At 39.4% G+C, this 12846-nt stretch overlaps 1 protein-coding gene across 1 annotated transcript in view; it reads left to right on the top strand.

The window, feature by feature from the left end:
- The first annotated feature begins 1043 nt into the window (after nt 1-1043).
- Nucleotides 1044-12846, top strand: part of LOC121297237 (A disintegrin and metalloproteinase with thrombospondin motifs 2-like) — a 369444-nt gene continuing 357641 nt past the window's right edge. Inside the window, exon 1 of the mRNA XM_041223406.1 lies at nt 1044-1365. Coding sequence (XP_041079340.1) covers nt 1281-1365 — 85 coding nt within the window. The 5' untranslated portion in view covers nt 1044-1280. The remainder of the gene's footprint in view (nt 1366-12846) is intronic.

The raw sequence follows: 12846 nt of genomic DNA, 5'->3' as shown, positions 1-12846 counted from the left end.
GTTGCATAACTTTCTTTAATAAATAAATGAAATAAGCATCAAAATTGTGTGTTATTTGTTCACTCAGGGTCTCTTTTATCTAATATTAGATTTTGGTTGAAGATCTGATAGCATTCAGTGTCAGAAATATATAAAAATGTAGAAAATCAGACAGGGTGCAAATACTTTTTCACAGCACTGTATACAGGATTTTTTTTTTTTTTTGTCCTATGGTTGCATTTAATTCATTTTTCTACACGTGTACTGCATTGTACATGATGTAGAATATGTGGTTGAAAACATCTGATACCTACAACACTCTTTCTTTGAATGTGCGCTTCTTAAGGACGGTATTATTGCGTGGCTTTAGTTTCCAAATACAATTGTATTTTGTATTGAAAATGCAGTGTTTCTAGAGTAGTTTGTATTTTTAATTTTAATGCTACTGGATATTAATTTCATACCTACCTTTACACGTTTCAGACGGATAGCGTTAGCTTTGACATTAACCACTTGCAAATACATTTAGATTAATGCAATAAATGGAAATTTAACCATTAACTTTTTGGTGGAAAAATAACGTTACTGGAACTGTACTAAAACAACAACAAAAAGGGTACAAAATCCGACATTGCACTACAGATTAACGAGTTACAAAGACAACTATGTACCAAAAGGGAATTAAACCATACAACACATATCATTCCAATTTTATGAGTTCTCAAACAAGTGCTTGGTGGTGATCCTAGCTGAGTAACGCGGACGAGGCGAAGTATCAAACAAGCAAGGGCTAGAGGGAGCCCTTGCTTGCTCGAAGCTCGTCCGTGTTTACGGTAATTTCAGCGCAGCAGAAAATGTCTCACTCTGCTCAGTTCTTGCAGCCGCCTGGAATTCTTTCAAACACACAGACAGCGCTGGTGTAATGGGAAAACTTTACTGACAGAACGACCCTGTATCCGACATAACATACAAGCCACCACACTGCCTGCACAACCCATTGCCTGCTTTTGCCTGCCTGCCTGCCTGCCTGAGAGACAGCGGCTCTGTCAATCAGTGTGACCACTCTCAGCACGCCCTGTGTTTTCAGTAGTAGTATTCTCCCACCCTCTCCGCTGCTCGGATTTGCTGCGTGAGTGAGTGTATTGTCTGTGCTGTAAACGGAGGAATAGACTAGAGAGCAGCTCTCCCAGTGCGCTTAAGTTGCAGCTTGCTTTGTCGGTGTGGCGGCTCGTTGGACGCGTTGGAACTTTAGCACTGGATCCCAAACTCTGTCTCACATTGGTGTGCAATCCGGAGCAGCAATGGATCTCGGACACGGACTTGCCGTCTTAATGTTTTTACCATTCTTTCTGCACACGGACGGCCTTTATATTGCAAATAATATAGGTATGTGTGTCATTCACAGTTTCACAAAGTATATTATACGTCTGTTGTATTTCATTGTATTTTTCCCTGTCATAATTTCCCCACTGTTTTCATACGTATAACTTTTATCATATGTACATTTGTAGTTTTAGACTCTTTTTTTTTTGTTTTTTTGTTATGAACACTTTAGCTGTCACACTGAGTAGTGCCAAGTCAGCAGCCTTATAATGTTCGAAAGTGCATGTTTCTAATTCTTCCAGAAAGACTATTCCACTAGTACCTGATAATTGTTTAAGAGAGTGTTCTTTTTTGTGAGATGGTATTTTGTAAGATGAGTATAATAATCTGTCAGTGAGCATGTGCAATGGATGGGTATCCTGTTAGTGTTAATGATATGTTCATCTAGCATTGACAAATTATTGACATTTCACAGCAGGCTACACAGTCCCAACTATTGATCAGGAATCAGGGTTTAACATTTTTCAAGGATACACTTGAATGCCATGGGGATACTGGCTTTGAAATGTTGTATGTTATCAAAACTAGCAGGAAACAAATGCATGCTTATTACATTTTTTAAAAAAATAGCTGTTTAAAAACTCAAAAAAGTTTGTGAATATCCTAAATTGAGCTGTTTGTGATAGCTTTTTTTAAAGGTTATGCATTTTTCATTTTTTAGAGATTTTGTTTTTCCTTTTTCTAGAATATTCCTTTGATCAGACTTTTGGCACATGTCTATCAAAACGCTGATATCGTTGACAGTCCAGTTTGTTTACATACCCAATGGTAGTGTAATGACCACATACTGGTTTAGTATTTTTGTATAAAAAGTTTCACAGCTCAAGCTGTATGAGTGTAGATTTAAAAATATGTTTTAGCAGTTGCAGTTCAAATTTTCTCATCAAGTAAACCACTAAGTATTCAGTCTAATTGCATGGGTATGATGTTATAACATAATGGGGATTTGCAGCTTTTTTTTTTTGTCCAAACCCCTTTTTTTTGTTTGTGGGTATAGTACATAGTATTGCATGTCACATAATGTTAAAACCTTTTAAATATGTAAAATATATGTATAAGTCTGTAAACATTTAATTTACCAGATGATTCTGTCAGTCTATTTAGTCTGTAAAGCTTTTCTGATAGAGCATAGCCTGCAGTGTCAAGGTTGTGTGTAAATCTTGCTTGGAGATGGGTAGAATGTTGTAACAATGCACTGTCATTAATACTAACTCAATCCAAGCATCCTTGGCACTAGACTGCTGCTTCACTGCTGCCAGGCAGCTAATACTCATACGTGAGCTTGCAGATGTAATGCCAGCTCAAGAAGTTACTTTATAGATTTTCTGTAAAACAATTGGAGAGGGTGGTGTAGTATTAGTATAATTCTATGTGTTTGTTTGATCCCAGTAAGTCAGTTCGGTCCAGAAACTTTGTTTCCATTCAACATGTGCAATAATTCCTAATGTATCCCTTTTGACTTTAAGTCCTATCACAGGACCTTACCAATCTTCATACGCGTCCTTTAAGATCGAAAGTTTTGTTATACCCTCACTAATCAAGGTTTTATTTTTTTAGTCAGTCAGTCACACCTGTATGGACATTTAACAAGGACTCTCTCAGTCCACAGTTCATATCTTAATTATGATGAAGCTTGGTTCTCATTGAAGTTCATTGGGATGATGTCTACCAGCTATTTTAATAAAAACACAATTAGTCATTCATGGTCAAAGGTTACTATAAATCTGGAGTTTCAGGTTTTTGGTTTCACTTATCGCGCAATGATGAAGAATTAACTTGAGTAGGCATTAATGTGATCCACGTTTTCTTCCTTGCTTCCTGTAGCAGGATAGCGTCAGAAAGAACTTGGTCTTAAAAAACTGCAGTTTAAGCCTTTGTGGTCCTATTTCTGACCAGGTCTGACATTAGAATGTTCCCTTTGTCCGATGTTGGTCTCTAGTCGTTTTTTCTCCGGAAAAAATCTGAGAAAACCTTTCAATGGCCGAGTGAGACTGATAGAAGCTGAATGAAGCCGAAAAAAGGGGCGTACCTCATAGCTCCATGCACTATAGAGATAACACGGACATAAACAAAGGGGATCACTGCTTCTGCACTCAAAGAATATCAAAGACATTTGCAGAGCTTTTTGAGAAGTTATAATAATAAAATAATGACTTGGATCGCATTATTGAGGAGTTTGGTGATAAAACGAGTGATCAGGAGAGGATTTATAGGTATTCACGTCTATAAAGAGGTATGTGAAAAATACAGCGAACAAGGGGTGGGGCTTGGCTAGATATATAGTACTGAGTGTCCTTTTGCGATTCAATGCCTTTTAAACCTGTTTTGCTCTGAAAAAAAATTTAAACCGCGCATGTAAAATAAACAGCATGTGTGAAAATAAATTGGACCTGACGTGCCTGACAAGCGCTGAATGGACTGCAAAAGGTTAAGCAGTGGTGCGCATATTAATTAACAGAAATACACAAAACAACATAAGAAAGTTTACAAACGAGAGGAGGCCATTCGGCCCATCTTGCTCGTTTGATTGTTAGTAGCTTATTGCTCCCCGAATCTCATCAAGCAGCTTCTTGAAGGATCCCAGGGTGTCAGCTTCAACAACATTTCTGGGGAGTTGATTCCAGACCCTCACAATTCTCTGTGTAAAAAAGTGCCTCCTATTTTCTGTTCTGAATGCCCCTTTGTCTAAACTCCATTTGTGACTCCTGGTCCTTGTTTCTTTTTTCAGGCTGAAAAAGTCCCTTGGGTCGACACTGTCAATACCTTTTAGAATTTTGAATGCTTGAATTAGGTCTCCACGTAGTCTTCTTTGTTCAAGACTGAACAGATTCAATTCTTTTAGCCTGTCTGCATATGACATGCCTTTTAAGCCCAGAATAATTCTGGTCGCTCTTCTTTGCACTCTTTCTAGAGCAGCAATATCTTTTTTATAGCGAGGTGACCAGAACTGCACACAATATTCAAGATGAGGTCTTACTAGTGCATTGTATAGTTTTAACATTACTTCCCTTGATTTAAATTCAACACTTTTCACAATGTATCCGAGCATCTTGTTAGCCTTTTTTATAGCTTCCCTACATTGTCTAGATGAAGACATTTCTGAGTCAACAAAAACTCCTAGGTCTTTTTCATAGATTCCTTCTCCAATTTCAGCATCTCCCATATGATATTTATAATGTACATTTTTAACCCGGGTACGAGGGCCAAAATAAAAGAATTAAACAAAATAATAACTATGTGTCGGCTGGGCATTCACCTTCACCGTGTATTAAAATTCCAACACAAACTCATTCCCAAACACCCCCCCCCCACACACACACACACACAGACTATTTACATTAAGGGATTTCTCCCTGCCACTCTTACCTACACCAATAAAGCCCTAAAAAATATCAATGAGTTCTTCACTTTAAGAGTTTTCCAACATATTATTTAAACTCTTTTAACAATTCCTTAGACACTCAAGATCATTCATTGGGTCCTTATAAACCCAGAGACCGGCAGTTTGATATTCCTGACATAATGGCCCTTTATCAAAAATTATGCATCAAAACCCTTCATATCAGCCTTTCCTGCCTGAGATTTTACAGAACCTGGGCTCCAGATACTATCTCATGCGCTCCAGCTACTATCTTATATGGAGCGCAGGAGATAGTATCTGGAGCGCAGGAGATAGTATGTGGAGCGCAGGAGATAGTATCTGGAGCGCAGGAGATAGTATCTGGAGCGCAGGAGATAGTATCTGGGATAATAATCTTATTATTGTATTCTGACTGACAACACTTTTCATATTATTATTATTATTATTATTATTATTAATAAAAAAAAAAAAAAAAAAAAAAAATAATAATAATAATAATAATAATAATAATTTTATTTATTTATTTGGCAGACACAAGGTGATTTACAGGTGTTACAGGGCAGTACTGTACAGCGTTACAATGCAATATACATATTTAAATACAGTGGGAAGGATTTTCAAACCGTAGTGTTATTGTATGGAACTTGTGGCATAGTAACGACAGCTTTAGTAGCTAGTGATTTTCAATCATCAGAGTTATTGTACAGAATTTGCGGTATAGTAACAACGGCTTTAGTAGCAAGTGATTTTCAAACGGAATTTGTCAATAAAATCCATCTGACAATGCTTGAGTCGATGAGGTCGGTAATGAACGCATTTCTTGTTAAAAAGCTTAATTGTCACAGGTCATGTACATCACTTCCTGTCTCAACGACTAGACAAGGGGAACTTGTTAATCAAAATGCATGCTAACTAGATCAAGAGAAACAAATGGAAGCATAACTCGCTGTTATGGGAACTACTTGTATACAGGGAGGCGGCTCTCCCACAGCGAGCAGCAGCCAAATGGGAGTCGGCACTAATGTTGCTGTGACCAAGGTAACCATGCTTACTGAGAAAGTTCTTCTTAAAAATTGATTTGTAACCCAATAGAATATGGTGTCTCCGTTGTCTGATGACGTTTTTAAACTTTTGAAATATTACTTTGAAGTTCTCAATATAATTCTCAATAATGGTCTCTATAATAAGCAGTGATGCGAAATTCAGCTATTCTTACACCACTTAAGCTAGCATAATTATGTCCCAAGTCTGCTCAGAAAATCTAGCTCATCTATTGGTTGATTATATATATATTATATTATATTATATATATATATATATATATATATATATACACACACACACACACACACACACACACACACAGTGCCTTGCAAAAGTATTCAGACCCCTGACTAATTCTCTCATATTACCGAATTACAAATGGTACATTGAAATATTGTTCAGTTTGATATTTTATTTTAAAACACTTAAACTCAAAATCAATTATTGTAAGGTGACATTGGTTTTATGTTGGGAAATATTTTTAAGAAAAATAAAAAACTGAAATATCTTACTTGCATAAGTATTCAACCCCCACCTTTCGCTGCAATAACAGGTTTAAGTCTTTTGGGTAAGTATGTACCAGCTTTGCACACAGTGTCAGAGTGATTTTGGCCCATTCTTCTTGGCAGATTTGCTCCAGGTTGTTCAGGTGGGTTGGACGACGCTTGTGGACCTCAATTTTCAAATAGTGCCACAGATTCTCAGTGGGATTGAGACCAGGACTTTGACTGGGCCACTGTAGGACATTCACCTTTTTGTTCTTGAGCCACTCCAATGTTGCTTTGGCCTTGTGCTTGGGATCATTGTCCTGCTGAAAGGTGGATTTCCTCCCAAGCTTCAGTTTTTTAGCGGACTGAAGCAGATTCTCTTGCAGTATTTTCCTGTATTTTGCTCCATCCATTCTTCATTCAATTGTAACAAGATGCCCAGTCCATGCTGATGAGAAGCATCCCCACAGCATGATGCTGCCACCACCATACTTCACTGTAGGGATGGTGTGTCTTGAGGCATGGGCAGTGTTAGGTTTGTGCCACACATAGCGCTTTGAGTTTTGGCCAAAAACCTCTATCTTGGTCTCATCTGACCACAAAACCTTTTCCCACATCGCAGCTGGGTCACTCTCATGCTTTCTGGCAAACTCCAGACGCGCTTTCAGACGGTACTTTTTGAGTAATGGCTTCTTTCTTGCCACTCTTCCATACAGGCCAGTGTTATGCAGAGCTCTTGATATGGTTGACTGGTGCGCCATTACTCCACTCCCAGCCACTGAACTCTGTAGCTCCTTCAAAGTGATTGTTGGCCTCTCTGTGGCTTCTCTCACAAGTCTCCTTCTTATTTGAGTACTGAGTTTTGAGGGACAGCCTTTTCTTGGCAGTGCCTAGGTGGTGTGGTGCAGCTTCCACTTCCTGATTATTGATCCAACTGTGCTCGCTGGGATATCCAAACACTTGGATATTATTTTGTACCCTTTCCCTAATATGCATTTGTATTACTTTATCTCTAACTTCTGTGGAATGCTCTTTGGTCTTCATTTTCCTTCAGATTCACAGTCTTACCAATGATCCTTCAACAGTGGGGTTTTTATCCAGAAAATGTGACAGCAACTTTAATGGTTCACAGGTGGAGGCCAATGGTAAGGTAATTGTGTCCTCGTTTGGGCAATTTCTTTCATCAGTGCAAACTGGGAGCTTCCACAGCACAGGGGTTGAATACTTATGCAAGCAAGATATTTCAGTTTTTTTATTTTTCTTAAAAATATTTCCCAACATAAAACCAATGTCACCCTATAATAAATGATTCTGAGATTTAGTGTTTAAAATATCAAACAGAACGAAATTTCAATGTACCATTTATAATTCGGTAATACGAGAGGATTGGTCAGGGGTCTGAATACTTTTGCAAGGCACTATATATATATATATATATATATATATATATATATATATATATATATATATATATATATATATATATATGCAAAAATTATCAGTTTCTCTGGTTTTACTATTTATAGGTATGTGTTTGGGTAAAATGAACATTATTGTTTTATTCTATAAACTACTGACAACATTTCTCCCAAATTCCAAATACAAATATTGTCATTTAGAGCATTGATTTGCAGAAAATGACAACTGGTCAAAATAACAAAAAAGATGCAGTGTTGTCAGACCTCAAATAATGCAAAGAAAATAAGTACAGATTCATTTTTAAACAACACAATACTAATGTTTTAACTTAAGAAAAGTTCAGAAATCAATATTTGGTGGAATAACCCTGATTTTCAAGCACAGCTTTCATGCGTCTTGGCATGCTCTCCACCAGTCTTTCACATTGATGTTGGGTGACTTTATGCCACTCCTGGCACAAAAATTCAAGCAGCTCGGCTTTGTTTGATGGATTGTGACCATCCATCTTCCTCTTGATCAAATTCCAAAGGTTTTTAATGGGGTTCAGGTCTGGAGATTGGGCTGGCCATGACAGGGTCTTGATGTGGTAGTCCTCCATCCACACCTTGATTGACCTGACTGTGTGGTATTGAGCATTGTCCTGCTGGAAAAACCAATCCTCAGAGTTGGGGAACATTGTCAGAGCAGAAGGAAGCAAGTTTTCTTCCAGGACAACCTTGTACTTGGCTTAATTCATGCCAAAGCTGCCCGATTCCAGTCTTGCTGAAGCACCCCCAGATCATCACCGATCCTCCACCACATTTCACAGTGGGTATGAGACACTGTGGCTTGTAGGCCTCTCCATGTCTCCGTCTAACCATTAGACGACCAGGTGTTGGGCAAAGCTGAAAATTGGACTCATCAGAGAAGATGACCTTACTCCAGTCCTCTACAGTCCAATCCTTATGGACATCAGCCTGGCTCTTCTTTGCTTCTCATTGATGAAGGGCTTTTTTCTAGCTTCGGACGACTTCAGCCCTGCCCCTAGGAGCCTGTTTTGAACTGTCCTCGCCGTGCACTTCACCCCAGCTGCCGTTTGCCATTCTTTTTGTGGGTCACTTGATGTCATCCTACGGTTGCTGAGTGACATTCGAATGAGTTGGCGGTCATCCCGGTCAGTGGCGAGTCGTTTTCGCACTCTGCCGGTCTGTAGCTTTGTTGTCCCCAATGTCTGCTGCTTGACCTTGTTCTTATGAACCGCCGTCTTTGAAATTTTAAGGATGGAAGCAACCCAACGCTCACTGTATCCCTCTGCCAGTAAAACCAGAACTGAACCCTTCTTTTCCTCACTCAAAACTTTCCCTTTCAACTCTTTGGGCATGGTCAATAGTTATTTTTTGATTCCAAATACTTTTGAGGTACTACTAGCACTGTTTTGCCATCCAGCTGGTCCTATTGCAAGAGAATAGTGATGACCACAGGAGTATTTTTATACTTTTCCTCGTTAAATAAGATTTGGTTCAGGTGATCCCCTAATCAGTACCTCATTCAGTAGAATGAGGTGTGCTAGTATTCAACAGACACTGGAATGGAATGGCTGCCATACATGTAGAGATGCTGATTTAAGAAAAATTTGCAGTGGTCTCTTAATTTTTTCCAGAGCTGTATATATATATATATATATACATATATATATATATATATATATATATATATATATATATATATATATAGATGATATATATATTGTTACACACACATACACAGATTATATATATATATATGGGGTCCTATAGACACACACACACACACACACACACACACACACACACACACACACACACACACACACACAGTACTGTGCTAAAGTTTTAGGCAGGTGTGAAAAAATGCTGTAAAGTAAGAATGCTTTGAAAAATGTTAATAGTTTATATTTATCAGTTAACAAAATGCAAAGTGAGTGAACAGAAGAAAAATCTACATCAAATCAATATTTGGTGTGACCACCCTTTGCCTTCAAAACAGCATCAATTCTTCTAGGACACTCATTCATGTACCGCTCTCCAGTCCTTCGGCGAACAAACTGCCTTCTGCTACAGCCAAATTTTGACTCATCAGTCCAGAGCACCTGCTGCCATTTTTCTGCACCCCAGTTCCTGTGTTTTCGTGCATAGTTGAGTTGCTTGGCCTTGTTTCCATGTTGGAGGTATGGCTTTTTGGCCACAAGTCTTCCATGAAGGCAACTTCTGACCAGACTTCTCCGGACAGTAGATGGGTGTACCAGGGTCCCACTGTTTTCTGCCAATTCTGAGCTGATTGTATTGCTGGACATCTTCCGATTGCGAATGGAAGTTTTTCATCTGCTGCAGTAAGTTTCCTTGGCCTACCACTGCGTCTGCTTTCCTCAATGTTGCCCGTTTCTTTGTGCTTCTTCAAAAGAGCTTGGACAGCACATCTGGAAACCCCTGTCTGCCTTGATATTTCTGCCTGGGAGAGACCTTGCTGATGCAGTATAACTACTTTGTCTCTTGTTGCTGTGCTCAGTCTTGCCATGGTGTATGACCTTTGACAGTAAACTGTCTTCAGCAACCTCACCTTGTTAGCTGAGTTTGGCTGTTCCTCACCCAGTTTTATTCCTCCTACACAGCTGTTTCTGTTTCAGTTAATGATTGTGTTTCAACTTACATATTGAATTGATGATCATTAGCACCTGTCTGGTATAATTGTTTAATTATACTATGTAACACAATTTTTGTTCCTGGGTAGTAAGTGTTATTTCCTAATTGCTTATGCCTCAAAAGTACAGAAAATGGCTATTATTCCCCACAAACTTTGCTTTTGTGACCAGGACAGTGATATTTCAAAATATCACTATTTCCATTGGGAAAATGGGCAAATGTGTGTCTTTTCGTTCACATAAAGTCAGAAAAAAACAACATATGAATCCAAATTAACATGTATTTATACTAAAGTAATACAAAGATGACTACAAAAGATTTAGAAGTGAGTAGTTTTTCGAGATTTACAATTATACTGTATTTACAGTATATTTTGAAATATCACTGTCCTGGTCACAAAAGCAAAGTTTGTGGGGAATAATAGCCATTTTCTGTACCTTTGAGGCATAAGCAATTAGGAAATAACACTTACTACCCAGGAACAAAAAATATATTTTTTTTTTTTTGTTGCACAGTGTTATACACCTGACTAGATGCCTACAAAATCCCTGACTTTGTGCAAGTGTACCTAGAAGAATTGATGCTATTTTGAAGGTGGTCACACCAAATATGGATTTGATGTAGATTTTTTCTTCTGTTCACTCACTTTGCATTTAGTTAGTTGATAAATATAATCTATTAACATATCTATTTTTGAAAAGCATTCTTACTTTACAGCATTTTTTCACACCTGCCTAAAACTTTTGCACAGTACTGTGTGTGTGTATATATATATATATATATATATATATATATATATATATATATATATATATATATATATATATATATATATTAAAATATATTATACGCACTAAAATTAACATTTCTATTACTAGACACACTAGTGAGAAATCAACTACTTTACCAGGTATATATTATTTTTTTTTCACTTTGAAATTTTGAGGAGGCACTGCCTCCCTGGCCTCCTCTAAGGATCCTGCACCTGTGAGATTTCACTCCAAGCACACAAACTCACACACAAAAATGCATGCACATGCAAGTACTTGCGCACGCACACAAGTTAAAAATGAATGTGTGAGTGCTATAGAAATGTGCCCATTGAATGTTCATGAAAACTGAGGTACAGTGGTCCTAGAAACGGGAGACACCATAAGAATTCCCTCACCTCAGTCCTTTGTGATGTGTCTGCTAGGCTGAGATCACCAGTCTCATTTCACTTGTTTTAACTGAGCTGCTAAGTTTGGGTTTATGAAAAAAAGGAGAGTAGGGAGGCTAGTTAGTCCAAAGTATCTTGTTCCCTGTTGCAGTTGTAAAATCTTTGAATGGCAGATCCTTTTCTCCTCTGCAGCGGAAGTTGTGGAGGCGGTTGAATGTATGTTTTCTATCTGCATGTCCCACTTACATTGTTGATATGCGTCATGGTAATCAACGTCTTCGTCCTATTCATAGCCCTGGCGGGGATGTCTGCTTGTTTTGTATCACATCTTTATTAGGCGAGCACTTTGTGGTCTCGTGACTATTTTTCTTTAGTCTTGTCCTGACTCCTCACACATCCTTGCCCAAGGGTGCCTGCCTCGCTTCGCCCAAGGATGCCTGCCTGGCATCGCCTGAGGTTGCCAGTTGCTCCGCATCACCTAGCGTTGCCAGTTGCTCTGCATCGCCTGGGGTTGCCTATTGCTCCGCATCGCCTGGAGTTGCCAGCCTCTCCGCATTGCCTGGGGTTGCCAGCCATTCCGCATCGCTTGGGGTCACTGGAACTGCTTCGCCAGGGGTTGCCGTCAGCTCTGCTTGGCCGCAGGGGTCAGTGTGGCCGGAGCCCAACTAGAGGGAGCTGCCGGCTATGAAAAAGGAGGGAGAGGTCAGGAGACCACCTTTGCCCGCTGAAATTTAGCTGCCGGAGATCTTTGAGGAGGTCTGGAGACCACTAACCCCAGCAGCTTTTCCGCTGCTGGACTTGCCCCGGCTGAGGGAGTCAGTCTGGGAGCTGTCAGCACGTCTTCTGACAGCCGCACCATTGGCAGCATTTCCGCTGCCAGCGGTACAGCGGGAGAAGAGATTCGCCCCATTGTCAGCATGTCAATTCTTGGCCCGGGACTTTGAGCGAGATTTTGGGGATTTTAAGGGGGGAGGTGGCCATTGAGGCCATGTGTGCTTTGCACAAGGGGGGGGGGGGGGGGGGGGTATATGTGGCAAAGTGCCCGCCCCTGTGTGTATTTTCTGTTGTATGTTGTGTGTTAATGTCGGTGTATAGTCATTGGTACACAGGATAACGGGTATAAACGGAACCATGGTATATTGTATTGCCACATAGGGATTACCAGACACATTATTATTTAGGCACGTATTTAGGCACGAGGATTGCACAGCACTTCAGGTGCAGTTGTACCACGACTCTAATTGAATGATTGATTAGCAATCGAGTCTCGGTACAGCTGCATAAAAGCAGCATGTTTTCACTCACTCGGGGTTGTGTCTTCGGTGAGTGGAGAATGGGGTTGGAGACAGAGGTTAT

Source organism: Polyodon spathula, chromosome 22, assembly GCF_017654505.1.
Source record: "Polyodon spathula isolate WHYD16114869_AA chromosome 22, ASM1765450v1, whole genome shotgun sequence".
NCBI classification, from domain to species: domain Eukaryota; kingdom Metazoa; phylum Chordata; class Actinopteri; order Acipenseriformes; family Polyodontidae; genus Polyodon; species Polyodon spathula.
Note: the sequence above shows the minus strand (reverse complement) of the source record. Positions and strands in the feature narration are given on the sequence as shown.